Source organism: Barbus barbus, assembly GCF_936440315.1.
Source record: "Barbus barbus genome assembly, chromosome: 45".
NCBI classification, from domain to species: Eukaryota; Metazoa; Chordata; class Actinopteri; order Cypriniformes; family Cyprinidae; genus Barbus; species Barbus barbus.
Window position 1 is genome coordinate 11,913,492 of NC_136723.1, and position 21,670 is coordinate 11,935,161.

Here is a 21,670-nt window from a genome sequence, read left to right on the forward strand (position 1 = left end):
GACATCACAGCTGTTGATCGGCACTAGGCGTGAGGACGACGAGCGGTGCGTTCTTCTGGGGAGTGGGATTGTTGTGCTATTGAGCCACCAGGCCCTGCAGAAATCTCAGAAAACACCAATGGAACCTGCCTGAGAAGCGTCCACTCTGCTTTTGAGTGTAAGTGTGTTTAACACTCAAGTGTATTTGAGTCTGTGTGTGTGCACGTGAACAGTCATCTTTGTGTTTTGTGTGCTCACTGGAGCAATGAAAGAGAAGAATGCTTTTGTTTCTGTCTCTGGTTTCCTGCCTGAAATCAGCTGGTCAGAGTTGGTCTGAGGTTTAGGATCGGTTTTAGTATCATGTTCACGCCTTCACTGCATAGTCTGATTTGATCAGGATTTCAGGAGACCCTCATGTGGAAGAGCAGTTAGAATGTATGTTTAGAGATTGTTTATTGGCATTTTTTGGGATGTTAAGCTGTAGTTCTGGAAGACTGTTTGGCATCCCATGGTGGGCTGATGGATGTCAGGAGCAGTTCGATGGTTGTTGAGAGTGTTTGAAAGGTGGATACACACGTGCCATGCACACAGTGACGTGTGGGAGTGGACTGTGGGATAATTTTGTAAGAGGCTGCATGATACAATTGCTGATTGTTGTTGGCTTCTTTTTTTGAACAATGACACAGTGTTTGGTTTCTCAATTGTGGCTGTATCTGGGTCAGGGTTGCTGACCGCTGGCCTGACCCTTAAATTCTTGCAGATCTCATATTAGTGGAACAGGTGAATTTATGTCACTGTTCAGCGTTTAGAGCAAATCATGTGTGGGTTGGCTTGCATGTGGGTAAATGACAGAACACAAAATTTTTTTCAATTCTGTTAAATCATTAAAAATATATACATTACGCAGGTTATACATACAATTACTTGAATACAGTTTTTACATTAAATTCTTTCTCTCTCTCTCTCTCTCTCTCTCTATGTGTATACATACATGCATACAGAAGAATTATAGCTAACCTAAACCATAAACGGTTTCCTTGCTTGAAATAAAATTATTTTAACTGAAAGAAAATTAAATACTTAAAAAAATACTTAAAGTTCAGTCAACTGAGGCAAACACTTGTCATTTTCATTTAGTTTAAATTAATGTACTAAATAACTAAAACTAGAATAAAAATGTACACAAAATATATAGACGAATAAAAAAAAATCTTAGTTGTTTGACTATTATATATTTTTTTACTATTATATAACAAAACTTTTAATTTATATTTTTTAAATGTTTGCCAATATTTATTTTTTAAATAATGTTAAAATGCCTGTCAAATCAAAGTCATAAGCCCTTAGCGAAATGATGTCATTCATATGCAGACCCTCTTGACGATGTATCAATAAATCTTAAAATATCAGATAACCTTTTTATGTCCAAACAAGGTTAGCTCAGGTCAAATGTCATTATGGTGTGACTCCCCAAAAACGTAATCATATTTATGATTAATTAATGTGTGATATTTGTAAAAAAAAAAAATATATATGTATTCAAAAACCCGTTTACACACTTGATTATAATGATCAAGGTGTGTACTCTCACATGCATGCAAACTAAATGTTTTTTTTATTTTTTTTATGGACACTGTTATGTCATTGACTGCAGGAAAGGTTCTGTTCTTATTTCAAGATGTGTTTCTTATTTCAGACTAGTAAATCTCATTTATTAATGTTTTGCAACATGTTTAGTCACATGATCATGAATTCTATGTGTATTTTTGAGCCCACATCAGCCCAGATACCTGCTCTGACTCGTCTTTCTGTGTTGTGCCACAAGAATCTCAGCCATTCGCTGCAGGACGTGACCCTTATTAAGCCTACCCCACTGAGACATGCGTCTAAATATAGCCAGCATACATCAACACATCAAATCAGAGAGGGAAAGGGGGTTTGGGGGAGGAGGACTACATAGAGTGGGCAAAGGGAACTGGTGTTTAAAGTTACCATCACTCATACGTCCATGAGAGCACATGTCAGTCCTGCAGAATTATCAGAGCAGCACTGGGACCAGAGGCACTAAGAGTAAACGGAGAACAGGACACTAGCTGTCAAAACATGGCAGAGAGCAGAAGTGAGAGACTGAAAGAGTGATAATGAATGAGTGATAATGTCAGCTGCGCCACTCAGATACGCTGTTTTCATTCAAAAATAGTAGCTGTGGGGTAAAGTGTGTCAGATATGTTAATAAATGCTGTGTCAGTGGATCATAATGAGTTTGCTTCCGAATACATGTACTGTTGTTTCACTATAAACTGTGCGCAGCAAAATAGAATTGTGCATTTATATGTTTAATTTAGATTTATCTCATTTATGTAAATGTTTTATTTTTAGTCCTTTGAAAGGACTATGTTCTATGTTTCTATGTTAGACACTTTTCTTTAACATCCTGAAATTGAATTAATCCCGAATTATTAGTTTTACTTCAGTCTCATATCTCTTCGCCTAGAGGACAACTAAAATGAAAATTGGCACAGCATGTACCACCACCGTGAGAAGCTAGTAATGGCCGCAGCAGTAGTTCATGTCCTTGTATCAGTACTTATCTGTCTGCCCGCTGTTGTTGTGTCTCATCTGGAAAAGTAGCATGAAAATTGACAGCATCTATTTGCTTCCACAACTCCATAATCCAATTTTCCATGCTCCTCTCTTCTGATAAAATACAGCGTGTTCTTTGGCCTACAGAATAAGAGTTATTATCCTATATTAGAGTTACTGGTTTGGTAGCAGCTCAGCAGGCGTCAACTGTCGTCTCACTCTCATGTGTTCCTCTTCATATTGGAGGTTGTCTTCTCGTGCCATATTATGAGCTTTTTCATCATTTCAAGGTTAAAATGATGAAGCATTGTGGGTTTTTTTCAGTAACATAGCATCTTCTTTATTTCAGGTTAAGGTGTGTCCTGGCCCCAGGCCCCCTCTGTAGATGTCTGTTACCATGGCGAAGTTTGAGACCGGCCGCACAAGTCCAGTGGTCCGCCAGATAGACAAGCAGTTCCTGGTGTGTAGTATCTGTCTGGACCACTACCACATCCCCAAAGTCCTGCCCTGCCTGCACACCTTCTGCGAAAGGTCTGTATTTGTTGCCATAATTAAAGTCCCTCGTCTACAAAAAATTATTCTAGTCATTTAATTTCTGGTAATTCCTAATTTGAGTTCAAAAGTATCAACAAAAACTTTCCATCATGTACAGTTTTTTTTTTTACAAGATAAGAATGAGGATTTTTCAAATTACATGTACAGTTGAAGTCAAAAGTTTACATACACCTTGTATGAGGTATCACAAAATGTTAATTATTTTACCAAAATAAGAGGTATCATACAAAATGCATATTATTGTTTATTTAGTACTGACCTGAATAAGATATTTCACATAAAAATTACCCTGTTCCAAAAGTTTACATACACTTGATTCTTAATACTGTGTTGTTACCTGAATGATCCACAGCTGTGTTTTTTTTTTAGTTGTTCATGAGTCCCTTGTTTGTCCTGAACAGTTAAACTGCCTGCTGTTCTTCAGAAAAATCCTTCAGGTCCCACAAATTCTTTGGTTTTCCAGCATTGTTGTGTATTTGAACCCTTTCCAAACACGACTGTATGATTTTGAGATCCATCTTTTCACGCTGAGGACAACTGAGGGACTCATATGCAACTATTACAGAGGGTTCAAATGCTCACTGATGCTCCAGAAGGAAAAATTATGCATTAAGAGCCGGGGGGTGAAAACTTTTTGAATTTGAAAATCAGGGTAAATTTGACTTATTTTGTCTTTTGGGAAACAAGTAAGTATCTTCTGTAGCTTCTGAAGGGCAGTACTAAAAGAAAAAATAGGATATTTAGGCAAAATAAGAAAAATGTACATGTCTTCATTCTGTTCAAACGTTTTCACCCCTGGCTTTTGGTAAAAAACAATTAACATTTTGCAGGTTCTGTAAGGTGTGTGTCAACTTTTGACTTCAACTGTATAAATCAGCTATAATGCACTTGTCAAATTAACAAAAACCATCAGAAGTCAAGTTTTGTTTTTAATTAACTTTAGTAAGTTATGCAGTAAGTTGCAAGTGCTTCAAAAAATGACATAACACAAATTTCAAATGATTTTCAACGGTCGCTTTGTCACATCCGTTGTAGACATGCTGTAAGCCTTCTTTTGTTCCGCAAACGTTTTCCTCTTCTGTTTTTTTTTTTTTATCCGCCATCTCTATCTTTCTGTCGTCGCTCAGCTAATGTCCATCATGTGCACTGAGCGCACTCTCCTCTGCATCATGAGTAGACAAGCCCCTTACTGCTGATTGGCTACAAGTTTGTTTTGGTACTGGGCCCGCGTTTTTGAAAAAATGCATACCCCACCTTTTAGCATAAAATAATGTCTTTAGATTCATTCAAACATGTGAAAATGAGAATTGAACAAATAAATGTAACCTGGGTCGAAGGAACATCATGTCATGTCTTTTGGCAGGTTTTCTGGTGATTAAAGGATAATACAAGACTTGTTCATCTTACAAATATTTCATCTTACAAATGTCATATTTTGTGAGATAGTATGACTAGAGCAAAACAGGCCCTATTTTTGGAATCAGCACCAACAAATTATTAAGAAACAAGTGATATTATCATTATGTTGTCATACTATGATAAATATGATGTTGTCATATTTATGGTGTAGTTATTGGTAGAGAGAGAATACAACATTACAGGGAGGAGATTGGGTAATTATGAGAGCCACATTTGAACTCAAATTTCGCGCATGGGCATCATAGCTTAATGTGTTGCTGCTTGCCACTAGGCTATAGCTCCAGCCTGAGCATATCAAAATGAATTGTCACAGTTTTAATAACATGCCTAATGATTGAAGCATTGATCAGTTGGTAACCTTTTGATAGGATACCAACTGATTGACTTGGGCAATCTAAGACTTTCCATTTCTTTGCCCTTATAAATTCCTTGACTGAACTGGCAGGGTGTTTTGGGTCATTTTCCTGATGCAATATGAAGCACTTCCCAATGAATCTGGCAGCATTTTCTTGAATATTGGTAGGCAAGATGGTTTTGTACCCTTCCAAATTCATTCTGCTACTGTCATCATACATTAAGTCATCAGTAAAGTTGAGAGGGCCTGTTCCAGAGGCAGCCATGCATGCCCATGCCACGACACCACCTCCACCATGCTTTACAGATGAGGCTGTATGCTTGGGATCATTACAGTTCTCTTTTTTTCTCCACATTTTTGCTTTCCCATCACTTAGATAAAGGTTCATCTTTGTCTCATCGGTCCATAAACACAGTTCCAAAACTCTTCTGGCTAAACTTTGTGCTTTTTTGCAAAACTCTAATCTTGCCTTTTTTATTTTTGGTGCTGGTCAGAGGTTTGCATCTTGCTGTGTAGCATCTTTAATTCTGTGTCAAAGTCTCCTGAGGACAGTAGATTGTCAGAGCATCACCCCAGCTTTCTGGAAGTTGTTGGTGATTTTACAGGCATGTGTTTTAGGGTTCATTTTCACAGCTTTTATGATTTATCTGTCATCAACTACTGTTGTTTTCTCAGCCTATCAGGTCGTTGTTGGTTGCTGGTGGTTTCCAAACTCTTGATTTCTCCATGCCCTTTGTTTTTGCTAGAGCTCTAACTGACTTCCTCTTTTCTTTTAGCATCCAAAATGCTTGCTTTTCTCTCAAAGTCAGCTCCCTCATCTTCATCCTGGTTTGTGTGTGTCATCATCGAATGCAAGATTCAGAATGCAGAAGTAATGGATATAACTGATACGACACATTCCCTGCTTTTAATATCTGAAGAATTAATGCAACAGGACACAGCTGATCACTTAGAAAGACCTGTGAGGCAACTGTTCCAATACTTATGCTCACATCAGATAGTGGGATGAAACTTTAAAAGTGCTGAACTTCGTAGCTGGTAAAACATCTATGTGTTGAATCACCCAATAATAAAATGTGACATTCTGTAGTTTTGTCTCCTATTCATCTTTTAATCATATTTGTAAATGTCTTGACTCCACAGCCAACAGAGCAATTTTGTCTTTACTGTTCCAATACTTTTGGAGGGCTCTGTATGTATATATATATATTTATTTATTTTTTAGTTTTTTATTTATTGTTTTGGACATGCTTTGGCCTATTCCTGCTTAAAGGGATACTCCACCCATTTCATTTACTTACCCTCTCATCTTTCAAAACCTGTATGACTTTCTTTCTTCTGAGGAACAAAAAAGGAGTTATTTATAGCAGAATATTCAAGCTGCTCCTTTCCAGAAAATGATTGTGAATGGTGACTTAAGTTTAATTTGCTTCCTCACACAAATGACTTTAGAAAACTTGAAATATAGTGCAAGAGTCATTGTTATGGTTTACGGCGCTTATTAGTCCTTTTTGGAGCTTGATAGTCCTTAGTCCCCATCTACTGTTAGGTAAACAGCAGTGTGAACATTCTTCAAAAGATGTCCTTTTGTGTTCCACAGAAGGTTTTGGAACAATACGAGAGAGTACATTTTTATTTTATTTTTGAATCTCTTTAAGAAAAAAATTGACAGATAATAGTGGCTGGTCGCTTTTGTTTGAGGTCTTTAATCATGTCTGTCATTCTTTCTATCTCACAGGTGCCTACAGAACTACATTCCTCCTCAGTCCTTGACACTGTCCTGCCCGGTGTGCAGACAGACCTCCATCTTGCCCGAGAAAGGTGTGGCGGCACTACAGAACAACTTCTTCATCACAAACCTCATGGAGGTGCTACAGAGAGACCCAGAATGTTCTCGGCCAGAGGCCTGCAGCATGCTGGAGTCTGTCAACGCAGCAGCTGCTGGGAAACCGCTCTCCTGCCCCAATCACGAGGGCAAGGTAAGCCTCTTACCATCTGATCTTGAAACCAAATTTGGCAACATTTGGTGGGAATATGAAGTAAAAACCATCAAAAGAGTTGTTGGTAAAATTGCAGCCAGAATGTAGAAATGCCTGTACAGCTACAAGTGAATGGGAATTCCTTTACCCCCTCTCATTTAGTCTACATTTGTGCCAGTTTTTCATTGGCAATGGCTCCTGTCGCTTTCTCCTCATTGTTCTTTCTCATTCCTCTGAAACACACCTGAAAGCTGCCAGCTTCTTTCTTTTATGTGTCTTCAAAGTCATAATACATGTGTGTTTATGCTGTTCAGGCCTGTTAACGTTCATTAGCGGCCTTTGATAAACCATTAGGATGCTGAATGAATGGGTTGCTCACTGGTGCCCCTGCAGGTGATGGAGTTTTACTGCGAGTCGTGTGAGACGGCCATGTGCCTGGACTGCACGGAGGGGGAACACAGGGAGCATGTGACTGTTCCATTGCGGGATGTTCTAGAACAGCACAAAGCAGCACTAAAGAACCAGCTGGATGCTATACACAACAGGTACATGTCATTCATACATCATTAACCAAGATGGTGCCGCTGATGGCAGCTATTGTGTGTTGCTCTCCAGTGTTTGTACTTTTTTTTGTTTGTTTTTCCTGTTTTTTGTTTTTCAAATAAAAATAAAAAAAGATCAGTTTTACCAGGGATGACCTGCTGAACATTCGGCAGAACACACCACAAAATCTTTTACCGGATCTTGATATTTCGGACGTTTTGCTGGACATTGTATTTGGCGGAGCCGTAGCTCTGGTCAAACGCTACAGGAGACGCAGGCGGGGGAAGAGAGCGGGAGCGCTCTTGAAGCTTCGTCAGCGCGGATTTCGAACGGCGTTGCCTAGCATCCATCTGGCGAATCTCTGCTCTCTACCCAACAAAACGGACAAACTCCTTCTGCTCTCCCGGACAAACAAGGATTTTACTAACTCTGCTGCTCTGTGTTTCACGGAAGCCTGGGTAAATGGCGACATAGCGCGATTCATCTGCCTAACTTCACGCTGATCAGAGCAGATCGGGAGACGGAATCAACGGCGAAATTGCGCGGCGGCAAATACAGACAGCACATCACATGTCCCACCAGAGACAGTAATATATTGGATCACTGTTACACAACAATAAAGGATGCATATCACTCGGTTCCACGAGCAGCTTTAGGACTCTCTGATCACTGTTTGTTCATCTTATTCCGACCTACAGGCAGAAACTTAAATCTGCAAAGCCTGTATTAAGATCTGTTAAAAGATGGACTAATGAAACAGAGCAGGATTTACAAGCCTGTTTCTCTCTCTCACTGATTGGTCTGTTTTTGAAGCCGCTGCCATCGATCTGGACGAGCTCACAGAGACTGTAACATCATATATCAGTTTCTGTGAGGATATGTGCATTCCTAACAGGACTCCTCTAATCTACAACAATGACAAACCATGGTTCACTGCAAAACTCAGACAACTCCGTCAGGCCAAAGAAGATGCTCACAGAAAGGGGGATAAAGTCTTGTACAAACAGGCCAAATACACACTGGAAAAGGAGATCAGAGTGGCAAAGAGGAATTATTCTGACAAGCTAAGGAAAAAATTGCCTTCCAGTGATCCTGCTTCAGTATGAAAAGGTATGAAGGATATCACCAGTTACAAGACACAGCACTCTGGAGAATCAACACCTGGCAGACGACTTGAACGAGCTTTATTGTCGTTTTGAAAAATCACCCCACACCAGCCCTGAACACCTCTCCACACAACCATTAACACCTCCAGCAACCCTCCTCTCCCCCACACCTACAATTCAAATCAGCGAAGAAGATGTGTGCCAGGTCTTCAGGAAGAACAAAAGAAGGAAAGCACCAGGTCCAGACGGTGTGTCACAGCCTATCTGAAAATCTGTGCTGACCAGCTGGCCCCCATCTTCACACAGATCTTCAACAGATCACTGGAGCTGTGTGAAGTCCCCTCATGCTTCAAACGCTCCACCATCATCCCCGTCCCAAAGAAACCCAAGATAACAGGACTTAACAACTACAGACCTGTGGCTCTAACATCTGTGGTCATGAAATCATTTGAAAGACTGGTTTTGGCTTATCTGAAGGACATCACTGGTCCCTTACTGGACCCCCTGCAGTTTGCCTACAGAGCGTCTGTCAGTGGATCAACAGCTTCCTGACAGACAGACAGCAGTTAGTAAAGCTTGGTAAATTCACATCCAGCACTCGTTCCATCAGCACTGGAGCTCCTCTGGGCTGCGTACTCTCCCCACTGCTCTTCTCCCTCTACACCAACGACTGCAATTCTAAAGACCCCTCTGTCAAGCTCCTGAAGTTTGCAGACGACACCACACTGATCGGCCTAATCTAGGACGGTGACGAGTCTGCTTACAGACAGGAGGTTAAGGAGCTGGCTGTCTGGTGCAGTCTTAACAACCTGGAGCTTAACACGCTCAAAAGTGTGGAGATGATTGTGGACTTCAGGAGAAACCCCCTTGCTCTCCCCCCACTCACCATCACGAACAGCACTGTGACTGCAGTGGAGTCATTCAGATTCCTAGGCACCACCATCTCCCAGGACCTGAAGTGGGTTATTCACATAGACTCCATTGTCCGAAAGGCCCAGTAGAGTTTGCACTTTCTTCGCCAGCTGAGGAAGTTAAACCTGACACAGGAGCTGCTGAAACAGTTCTACTCTGCCTCAATAACTGTCTGGTTCAGCTCAGCTACCAAATCTGACCTCAGAAGACTACGGAGAATAGTCCGGACTGCTGAGCGAATCATTGGTACAACCCTCCCCACTCTCCAAGAACTGTACTTATCCAGAGTGAGCAAAAGGGCTGGTAAAATCACTCTGGACCCCTCACATCCAGCACACTCCCTCTTTGAACTGTTACCGTCTGGTTGACGTTACAGAGCTCTAAGCACCAGAACGACCAGACACAAGAACAGTGTCTTCCCTCAGGCAATCCATCTCATGAACACTCAACAATAAATGTGGAAAACACAACTATAATACATTATCCATTCACCATACTCACTTATTTTATTTTTATTTTCTCATTTCTAATTTGCAAATACTTGACCTGTACATACATAGTTGTCTATATTATATATTGTGTTTTTGCTGCTTTGTACATTGCCTATTTGGATATTTGGATATTATTCTTTTATTATCTGTGTCCTGTCCTGTTGCTGTCTTTCTGTTGCACTGTAGAGCTTCTGTCACTACAACAAATTCCTTGTATGTGTAAACATACTTGGCCAATAAAGCTCATTCTGATTCTGATTAATATATATATATATATATATATATATATATATATATATATATATATATATTTTTTTTATATGTATACATATAAATTTATATTTTGTGTGTGCGTAATTGTGTATTATTTTGTTTTAAAATGTATCATTAAATAACAGTACTAATATTAAAAATTATGATGATAATTTATAAATTGTTGCTATATTAGTTTTATATTTTTAATATATATATATGTATATATGTATATATATGTATATATATATGTATATGTATATTTGTGTGTGCTTGTAATTAAAATATTTTGATATTAATAAAGCTAAAGATTATATTTTAATGATAGAATAATATATTCCAAAATATCCAAATAACATGTATTATAATAATACTAGTGACTAAATATAGAACAAAATTTTATTGTTGTATTAGTTTTATATAATTTGTTTTATATATAAATGTGTATAAATATGTATTTATTAAAATATTATATATGTATATTTAAGCATGAAACCATTGATTAAAAATATTATATTAACAATATGAATATAAAATAATATATGATAATTATTAAGTATCCTTAAAGTGACTACACAGAATAAAATGATGCTTTTATGAGCTGTTTTAAGTCATTGTTGTGAATAATATTGCAAACTGTTTAGCTCTTTTCCATTACTTCTCTTCTAAAATTTCTTCTACCTGAGATTTTTGTTTTTTATTTGGTCAGGCTGCCCCAGCTAACAGCTGCCATTGAGCTGGTGAATGAAATCTCTCAACAACTGATAGAGAGGAAGAACGAAGCCGTAAATGAGATCAACATGACATTTGAGGAGCTCGAGAGGGCCTTGCACCAACGCAAAGCTGCACTCATCACTGATCTGGAGAACATTTGTAGCACCAAGCAGAAGGTCATACATTTTTTGATAGGTTAAAAAGGTTGTACTCCCCCATCTCTCTAACGCTCCTTTATGCGGTGTCCTCTGCAGGTGCTTCAGGCGCAGCTATCGTCCCTACTGCAGGGAAAAGAGCACATCCAGAGCAGCTGCAGCTTCACTGAGCAGGCCCTGAACCACGGCAGCGCCACCGAAGTCCTGCTGGTCCAAAAGCAGATGAGCGAGCGTGTGAGCGCCCTCGCCTGTCACGACTTCCCTGAACGGCCGCACGAGAACGCCCACTTGGACTGCCAGGTAGAGACAGAAGGACTGCGACGCTCCATCCAGAACCTGGGCGTCCTGCTGACGACGGGAGCCGTGGGACACACCAGCGTGGCGACAGGAGAAGGCCTCAGACATGCGCTGGTCGGTCAGCACGTGACTGTAACTGTTACAACTAAGGATAAGGACAGCGAGCTCGTGCGGACCGGTAACGCGGTCCTCCGAGCCGAGATAACGGGACAGAATGGAGTGCAGGCGACGGATGCGGAAGTTGTGGACAATAAAAACGGAACGTATGAGGTAGGGTACATGCTTAAGAGCGAAGGGGAGTACTCGTTCTCTCTGATGCTGTACTGTCAGCCTGTGCGGGGCAGCCCGTTCAGACTGCGGGCGATAAAGCCGTCAGACATGCCCCAGTCTCCGGATGATGTGAAGAGGAGGGTAAAATCTCCCAGCGGAACAGGAGGACACATCAGGCAGAAAGCCGTACGGAGACCCTCCAGCATGTACAGCACTACCAAAAAGAAGGAAAACCCTATTGAAGATGAGCTCATTCATAGAGTAGGTAAGAAACTTTGGTGTGGATGATAACCCTGGTGTGCACAATAAGTTTGGTTATAAATTGTTGTGATAGACCAATTTGGAGTAGACGTCACAGTTATGTTACTTGCAGCTTGTGCACTGTGGTGGAGGGAAATGGGTAGAAGCCATAAAATAAGAGAAAAAAAAAGTGTGCCTTTTGGATGTCAGAATCGGAATGCATTTTTATAGAATACTGTCGTCAAAGACGCCATTTTAAGTTAAACGCAGACGTTTAAACAGACAGACTATGGATGAACCCTGCTGTGATTTGTCTACGTTTAAAACAAATTTGATTTAAACAATAGGTCTATATAATATTCACATATGCAGTTCATAGGGGATATATTGTTAACATTAACATTTTACATAACATTTACCTATTTTATCTCACAATTCTGACTTTTTTTCTCGCAAATGCAAGTTTATTTCTCCTAGTTTGGATTTTATAACTTGATTTAACTCTACAATAGTGTGTTTGTCAATTCTTAGAAAAAAACCCCAGAAGTCAGGATATAAACTCATGATTCTGAGCCGAGGGGAAACGAGAGAATGACGAGTTGTTTTTGAATTTTGAAATATGAACTCAAATTTACCTTTTTTTTTTTTATTCCAGACTGCTGCTTGAAAACTAATTTTCTGCCACCATATAGGCTCTGCCCACAAAAACGTCATCACTGTTTGCAAACACTGAATTTGTGTATTATTTTGATTTTGAATGGTTGTGAAGTTCTTTTGTTGGACCCCTCAGGCTCTCGTGGACGGGAGAAGGGAGAGTTCACCAATCTACAGGGCATCTCTGCTTCCAATAATGGGAGGGTCATTGTAGCAGACAGCAACAATCAGTGTATACAGGTCAGTCAATGCATGGAAATATTATGAAAATTATAGGCTTCATTTTATCTGAAGCGTTTTACTGCATATTGAAGTAATCAGCTGGTGTGTTTTACTTGGAATCAATAAAGACATATAGAAAGTGTTTTATTGCATTTAGTGCAAAATTGAATGGTTTGTTGTTTGTTTTTATGTAGGTTTTTACCAATGATGGGCAGTTCAAAGCGCGCTTCGGGGTCAGGGGTCGTTCTCCAGGACAACTGCAGAGGCCAACAGGAGTGGCAGTCGACACAAATGGAGACATTATAGTAGCTGATTATGATAACAGATGGATTAGCATCTTTTCCCCTGATGGGAAATTCAAGGTAATGTTTAGATCATAATTTACAGCTTATATGTGTGCATACATTACTGCTCAAAAGTTTGGAATAATTAAGATGTTCAGAGAGGACATTAAATTGATCAGAAGTGACAGTAAGGACATTTCTAATGTTACAAAAGATTTCTATGTCAAATAAAATGCTGTTCTTTTGAACTTTCTGTTTATCAAAGATGAAAAAATGAGGACAAATGTTTTCCACAAAATATTAAACATCAAAAGCTGTTTGATATAAGAACTATTATAGTTGTATAATAATAGTTGAGTACCAAATCAGCATATTAGAATGATTTCTGAAGGATCATGTGACACTGAAGACTGGAGTAATGGCTGTTGAAAATTCAACTTTAAAGCTGCAGTCCGTAACTTTTGTTGGTTACAAATGATCCAAAATCAATATTTGAGCAAGTACATAACCAGCCAGTGTTCAAAACTATCATCTTACTTTAGCCCGATTCACAGCGGTTAGCTTATAATAATATTTTCTAATTTGAGTGGTACGGGTAGGTTTTCGCGGGAAATTTGAGCATGGCACTGCGTCATTATGTCACGTCTGTAAACATAAAGAAGTTGTCCCGGCAAGTAGGCTATCGCATGTGAAGGTCCTGTAGGTGGAGGATCATTTATAGCCTTTTCTCACAGCAGCTAGAATAATTAAACATCATTTTCATGGCCGATTGTAATCCAGAAAGGATTATGTGTTTATGAAACGCATGTGAATGAAATGAAATTATATTCCAGTTTCAAATGTGCTTCTGATTACAGATAGCCTGGGATTACACAAGATTTGTATTTTAAAGAAAACCAGTTCGAAGGGAGCATAGTTTGCTTTTTGGCTTAAAAGAATTTCTTAATATGAAATTTGAATGGTATGACAATGGTATGACACGCTAATACACACTATATTCATAGTCACGCAATGCTGATGTTGTTAACATTAATAATTTGAGAACAAAGTATAACAATAATAATACTTTGCACAGTTAAATGTGATGTGAGCTAAGTGATCTTTAGATTAAATCACCATTGGTAGCGCGATTTATTGTAATGCTTTTTTCCTCAGTTAGACAGAACAAACGTGGCAGACTTGTTACTTACTTGTTCAGATGGCAATATACGGTGAAAATTCGTATTTGGGTCATATATTCCAAGACGTAGGCTAGAATCTGTGATTGCGAAGTACAGTAAATATCCACACCGGTGCTGTGACTGACAGCAACACATTCATCTCAAAACATTAGATTAATTCGCGCTGGAGCCGGAGCCGTACCAGAGGACATCCCATGCAGGGAAGATAATTCCGCAAGAAACTGCAATTCCAGGTTTTCAAACAGAGATGGAGACAAAGAGGCAAAAGTTACGGACTGCAGCTTTAAATCACATGAATAAATTACATTTAAAAGTATATTTAAAAAGAATAGTAATTTTAAATTGCAATATTTCACAGTATTGCTGTTATTTACTGTAATTTACTGTGCGTGTGATTAAAAATAAATGCAAAAAAATAAATAAATCATAATAAATGAATAAATAGATACATAGACAGACAGATAGATAGATGGATACCAACCCCAAACTTTTGAACATTAGTGTATGTGGAAATAAAGCGATATTCAAATCTTATTGACCTTAAACTTTTTTATGGTATTTCTCTACATATAACATTATAGCATTAAAATGATTCAATTTTCTTACTCAGTGCCATGATCGACTAATCCAAATAAAGTATTTTTAAGAGCCATTTAATAAGGTCCTCTCTCCCTTTTTGTCTGTGCCTCGTGCAGAATAAGATCGGTGCAGGCCGTCTGATGGGACCCAAAGGAGTGGCTGTGGACAAGAACGGTCATATCATTGCAGTGGATAATAAAGCTTGCTGTGTGTTCATCTTTCAATCTAATGGCAAACTAGTGACCAAGTTTGGAGCCAGAGGCACTTCAGACAGGCAATTCGCAGGTACGGGGTGGTAGAAACTGCAACACAATGACAATAAAGCCAATGTTGAACAATGTCGTACGTTTGTGGTGGTTCACCTAAGCACTAAAGTGTCGCAGAAGTGTTGTTGGCACCCCCTGTTTTGTGCTGTGACTGCTTTTCCTCTAACATCTTCCTAATACTTAATTTGTCTAGCTCAGGATCTCTTCTTGTAACCTAAAATGTTGCAATTCATCAACAAACCTAAAAAAAACTAGATAAATTTTGTTTCACTACAAAAGCAACAACAAATAACCATTCTGGGAAGACAAACGCCACAGAAGGCTGTTTTGTTTTATACAGAAATGGCCAGATTTACCCAGGCTTCAGTTCCAGTGTCTGAAAGGATGTAAACTTTTGTCAGTTCTGTTCCTGCATTTTACTTTAGCATAACCCATATTTTAAGTTGCATTATCTAGCTGTATGATAATGAAAGCCAATGCATGCGGAATGGGCGATATAATGGTAGACACGATTAACCGATAGAAATATGTCAACCGGTAGAGATTTTGGACTATCATCTCTATTGCGGTTACACGCTCACGTGACGTTGCTGTGCTACGTGGTCACGAACACTTTTTGTTTGCATGCTTTTTTAAAAATTGCGGTTGAAATGCAATCAGCAACAAAAGAGAACGTCTCAAGTTACGTATGTAGCCCTGGTTCCCTGAAGGGAATGAGACGCTGTGTCGAAACGCTAGGGGAATGCTTTCAGCAGGAACTCGAGCTGCGTCGAAACGCTAGGGGAACGAGATGCCCACGCTACAAGACTTCCAAGAATCTGCCCTGTGTATCCCTCGGGAGCACAACGAGGGCGAGAGAAAAAAGGCCACAAGTGGCTAAAGTGGGCGGGCCTGTGTCCCAAAGGCCAACTTCTGAGAAGTGAGTCTTGATCCCCGAGAAGGGGGAGAGCAGAGGACTCGAGGCTATGTAATAGCATCCTGATCCACCACATAGCATAAGCTCTCTGGCCGGAGGCCCTCAGGAAACATGTAACTAGGGGGTGTCTACCAACTGAAAGGCCACCGAGAAGGGCATGGTAGGCCGATAAGCCGCCACGTAAACCTTCAGGGTGGAGTGGGTTACCCCTGCGGAGAAACGGGCCTGCAGGAACTCCAGCACTGTACCAAACTGGGTCGAGGTGGCGGTCTCCGCACCATGAAGTGACAAGTTTCCTCGTAGAGGGAGCTCTGGATTGGAGGATGGTCTCAGCAACCTCGGTTGAGAGACCGGAAGCTATGAGCTGTGCCTCCTCAGAGGCCACACCCACAGCTTCCACAACTCCGGGCGATGGTGGACAATAGTGCCCCCCGCCTGTGAAAAGAGATCTCTCCTGACAGGAATCTCCCATGGAGAGCCGTTGAGGAGAGAAATCATGTCCGAGAACCATACTCGGCCCAGCTAGAACGGTGCTACCAGTAGTAGACTGACCTCGTCCCGGCACACTCTCGCCAGAACTCCCGGGAGCAGAGCGATCGGGGGAAATGCGTACAGACAAAGCCTCGGCCAAGTCTGTACCATACCATCCAGTCCCAGTGGAGCTGGATAACCCCGGGCCTCGGCCCCTGCCTCGACAGGATGTCTGCTCCCATATTGAGATACCCAGGGATGTAGACAGCTCTCAGCGAGCGAAGTCTACCCTGGGACCATACAAGGATCTGGTGCGCTAGCTTGTACAAGGGGCGCGAACGCAGACATCCCTGGTGGTTGATGTAAGAGACCACCGCTGTGTTGTCGGTGCGCACCAACACATGGTGATCTCTTAGGTCTGGGAGAAAGTGTTTGAGTGCTCGAAACATGGCCAGCATTTCCAGACAATTGATGTGCCATGTGAGATGGTGACCACTCCACAGACCGCGGGCAGGGTGGCCACTCATGACCGCTCCCCAACCGGTGAGGGATGCGTCCGTCGCTAACATTACGCGGCGACAAGGAGCTCCCAACACCGGGCCCTGAGACAAGAACCAAGGTTGTCTCCACATGTCTAAGGAACGTAGGCATTGCCGCGTGACCTTGATCATGCGAAGTGGGTCTCATGTACAGCAGGCCAAAAGGTATAACATTGGACGCAGCTGCCATCAGCCCCAGCAGTTTCTGAAACTGCTTGACAGTGAGTCACCGGCCTTATTTCACTCTCTTGACTAAAGTTAGGATCAACTCTATCCGAGCAGGAGACATACGTGCCTGCATCGTGGTCGAATCCCACACCACGCCTAGATAAGTGGTTCTCTGAGCTGGAGACAGCACACTTTTCTTGGCGTTCAGTCTCAACCCCAGCACTTTCATGTGCGCGAGAACGACATCTCAATGTCGAATCGCCACTTGCTCTGATTGAGCTAGAATCAACCAATCATCGATATAATTGAGTATGCGGATGCTCTGGAGTCGCAAGGGAGCCAAAGCAGCATCCACACACTTCGTAAAAGTGCGGGATGAGAGTGCAAGGCTGAAAGGAAGGACCCGATATTGGTATGCTTTGCCCCCAAAAGCAAACCTCAGGAACTTCCTGTGAGTGGGAGGGATGGAGACGTGGAAGTATGCGTCTTTTAGATCTATAGTGACAAACCAGTCCTCGGACTTGATCTGAGACATGACCTGTTTGAGAGTGAGCATCCTGAACTTCAGTCGCATGACTGAACGGTTCAACTGACGCAGATCTAAAATGGGTCGCAACTCTCCGTCATTCTTTGGAACAATGAAGTACCGGCTGTAGAACCCGGACTCTCCTTCGAGTACATCAGAGGCCAGTCTCTTGAGACTGGCCTCTGATGTACTCCGAGCTGCTGGCTGGGTGCCCTGAAGCGGAGGAACGGTAGGAGACTGCCGAACCAGGAGCTCTAGAGACCCCCACAGGGGTGGCAAGCTTCTCAGCTCTGCTATACTTAGGGGCAGAAATAACTGAGAAAAGCGCTTGCTGGAGCCAGCTGCGCCCTGGAACTGTGGCAGGGTTGGCAAACTGGTCTCCCGAGGGCACTGGGGGGGAGACAGACACCGTATAATGAGGTGTAACCAGCTCGCCCCCAGAGGGACCTGCCCTCATAAGTCCTGGGCCATAGCATCAGGACTGCCTCAGCTGAAGCCTCCTATTGAAACGACGGTCCTCAGACCCGCGTCGATTCTAGGAAGACCAGGCTGATAGAACCAGAGCCTGCTCAGGCAAGACCCAATGAGACACGCTTGGCATGGGCTCTCACTGATGTCCCAAGTGCCTACTGATGGAACCAGTCTCTCAAGACTGGCCTCTGGTGTACCTAGAGCTGCTAGCTCGGTGCCCTGAAGCGGAGGACTGGCAGGAGATGGCTGAACTAGCTACTCTAGAGACCCCCGCAGGGGTAGCGAGCTTCTCAGCTCCGCTATGTTTCCGGGCGGAAGTAACTGAGAGAAGCACTCGCTGGAGACCGCTGTGCCCTGGAACACTGGCAGGGATGGCAGACCGATCTCCTGAGGGCACTGAGGAGAGACGGGCACCGTGTAATGTGATGTACGCCGCTCTTCCCCAGAGGGGCCGGCCCTCAGAAGTCCTGGGTCATAGGCAGCAGGATGTTTTAGCCAAAGACTATCCAGCGAGAATTATGGTCCGCAGATCCGCCTTCTGCTAGAAGCCTTTGGCCCGGGAGCGCAACTCTGACTCCAATATTATGGGGAGTACGAGAAGTGATGCTCCCTAAATGAGGAGCTGGAACACGGTTGGGGCTGCTGATCACCTCAACCTCCTCAGAGGAAGAGAGGTAAAGCATCGTGCTCTCACTCGCAAAATGTCCCAAGAGGCTCCTATAAACACACATATGTATATGTATACATATACATATGTGTGTGTATATGTATATTTATACATATATACACGTCTAACTTCTCCTAGTTAGATGAAATACATAATTTAATTCCTCAAAATTAAATGCAGAAAGACAACCAGAAGAGTAAACATGGTCTGATATGAAAAGGATTCATAATAAGAATGAAAATGATGTAATGCACGCGTTGCCTCGGCAACGCGCGCTGCAACAGCGAGCTCTCAGTCAAAGGGGGAAGAACCGCACCGTGGGTTTCCAGCCCCGAGCGAGAGTGCTAGATCTGGGGAATGCAGGTGGAGATAGGGCGAACCCGTCTCCAACCCGTCCGCCAGATCCATGTTGTGATCCCCGCGATCTCACTCACCGCCGTGCCTCAGCAGTGGCGGACCTGAACCGCGAGATCGTATGGCAGGGAGAAGCACAATCAGCCCTTTATCTTTAGAGCTGACAGCGTGAATATAATGATGTCGTCATTCATAATATGCTTGTGCAAACACTGCAGCTTTACAAAGCTCATCAACGTTATACACGTCCACCTCCTTAGAGGAAGACAGGCGGAGCGTCGAGCCCTCTCTCTGGGGGGGAAGAAACCGCGGGGCACCACGAGGAACGCTAGTAAAAGCTCACTCCTCAAAGAGAGCCTTCCGAGAGCAAGCATACGCAGTGACAAACGCTCACAAAGCGGGCAGTCAACTCCCTTGAGAGCTGACTATGCGTGCTCTGCTCTCAAGCAGACCACACACGGACTGTGTGTATCCCCAGCAGTGATGTAACATTTGCAGGGAGGAACATACAGCCTGTAATGCGATCTGCGCTCACCCAAGTGCTTGCACACATTGTGGAGCTTATTTCAAGTGATTGTGCTTAGGGACAACAACACTAAATAAGACTCACAACACAGATCGACAGACACACACACACAGAGTAGCGGTTGCTGAATGGCAAAAAGCAAACGCCGGTTCCGCCGCACGTGCTTTTATGCTTCCTGGACGATTACGTCACCCGCCCATGACATCTCTCCTTTCCATTGGACAGATTACACACGTGGTTCAGAGCGCGGTCACGCTGAAGGCGTTCCCCTAGCGTTTCGACGCAGCTCGAGTTCCTGGAAGGGAACTAATTTCGCTATATGTGAGTGCTGTCGGAGAGGCGTGAAGACGGTGCTCATAGAGCACGGGAGTATGGAACGGAGTTATTTCTGCCACTTTATAGGCCTTGAATGGAATAAATACACTTGTATGTGTCAAAAATGCCTGTCTTTGCAAGTATCCTCGTAAACACAGTAGGTGAAAGTAAACAGCTAAGAAAGAAAACGTGTGACCGTATAATGGATCCGGGCAGCTCTTAAAGTGACAGCAGTCTATCATTCCTGCTGTCTGTCATTCATGTTAATCAAGCAACAAAATAGAAAATCTCTCACTGCTCTTGACTAAATCACTTTTGTAACTTTAATGAGAAGAAATATATAGCCTATTTAATTTACACAGTGAAGAATATGCAGTGTTGTTATACATTTGATTGCTTTATAAAATTTAGCATTTCTTATTTATTTGTTCAACTGTAGTTTTTTGTCCTATTGCTTGTAATTTTATTACAAGCATTCGTTTTTTATTCTTATTCAATCACTGACAGTTTACTTGTCTTCAGTGAGCTTGAGTTTGTTTGTTTTTTAATATACTTTTTTTTTAATGTTGACAATGGTGACAAGAATTATGAAATGTCTATGGTATCAAAATTTTGTTATCATAAGGAACTTATTTAAAGCAAAACTATATATCTATATAGTCTATAGTTATATTGTTACCGTGAAATAAAATTACTCGTATTACTATCGTGATATTAGGTTTTGGTCATATCACCGACCCCTAGCATGCATACATTTGAGAGACTATATTCTAATAAATGCATACATTAATTTTTGTAGTTCATCAAAAACTTCCCTTCTGCTGCTTATTTTACTATGTAAATATAACAGTTCCTTTTTCTAACCCTTGTTAAGTAAGTGCATGCGGACTGGTTTGGGATGTGCATCTTCCATTGTTCCTCTGGTCTGCTCCATGTTTTTGAAGTAGCTCCTGCACTTTTTTTATTCATGTGAATCCCTTCTTCCCTGCCATTTATGTGCCTCCGCTTACCCTTTTTTGTGTTTTTCCCATTCCTTTTTAGAAAAAAGTGGTGCAAAGTTTGCACTGGAGCAAAAGTTTAGTAAATCTGGCCCTGGGTTCAGTAAGTATTGAGTGAATTCTCATCCCAGAATGTGGTGACTTATCTTATTGAAATTAATTGTTTCATTTTAGAACTGAATTCATGAGTTTATGATTCTGTGATTTGTGTATCTAATCAAAAGTTGGCCAGAAATCAAATTGTCGAGCATCACAAAATCTATCTGATCAGTTAGGAGATCTTGATCACATGACATCCTGCTCTCCACTCTGCTCTCTTTGTCTTTGTCATGTCTGAATGTCTTCCTTATTTTTGTTTTCTCACATGCAGGTCCGCATTTTGTTGCTGTCAACAATAAAAATGAAATTGTCGTGACAGACTTTCATAACCACTCCGTCAAGGTGAGTGATGTTGAGGTCATAATTACAAATTTTCACCTGGTCGACAATAAAAGACCATAAAATTGCACTGAAGAAAGGGAACTGAACCATATCTGGAGACCAGAATATCATAGAGACTTAAAGGGATACTCCACCCCAAAATGAAAATTTTGTCATTAAATCACTTACCCCCATTTTGTTCCAAACGTAAAAGCTTTGTTCGTCCTCGGAACACAATTTAAGATATTCTGGATGAAAACCGG

General features: G+C 41.7%; 1 protein-coding gene across 3 annotated transcripts in view; it reads left to right on the forward strand.

Moving 5' to 3' along the window:
• LOC306864124 (tripartite motif-containing protein 2-like) overlaps nucleotides 1-21,670 on the forward strand; it is a 27,277-nt gene continuing 5,607 nt past the window's right edge. Inside the window, exons 1-11 of one of the 3 annotated variants that reach the window (XM_079407843.1) lie at nucleotides 4-157; nucleotides 2,912-3,093; nucleotides 6,630-6,870; nucleotides 7,264-7,415; nucleotides 10,884-11,064; nucleotides 11,143-11,875; nucleotides 12,641-12,744; nucleotides 12,921-13,088; nucleotides 14,887-15,055; nucleotides 21,031-21,090; nucleotides 21,358-21,428. In XM_079407843.1, the coding sequence (XP_079263969.1) occupies nucleotides 2,948-3,093; nucleotides 6,630-6,870; nucleotides 7,264-7,415; nucleotides 10,884-11,064; nucleotides 11,143-11,875; nucleotides 12,641-12,744; nucleotides 12,921-13,088; nucleotides 14,887-15,055; nucleotides 21,031-21,090; nucleotides 21,358-21,428 (2,025 nt within the window). In that variant the 5' untranslated portion in view covers nucleotides 4-157; nucleotides 2,912-2,947. Of the gene's footprint in view, nucleotides 158-2,911; nucleotides 3,094-6,629; nucleotides 6,871-7,263; nucleotides 7,416-10,883; nucleotides 11,065-11,142; nucleotides 11,876-12,640; nucleotides 12,745-12,920; nucleotides 13,089-14,886; nucleotides 15,056-21,030; nucleotides 21,091-21,357; nucleotides 21,429-21,670 lie in introns of all 3 variants that reach the window. The other 2 variants (XM_079407844.1, XR_013783744.1) reach the window with 2 other exon arrangements.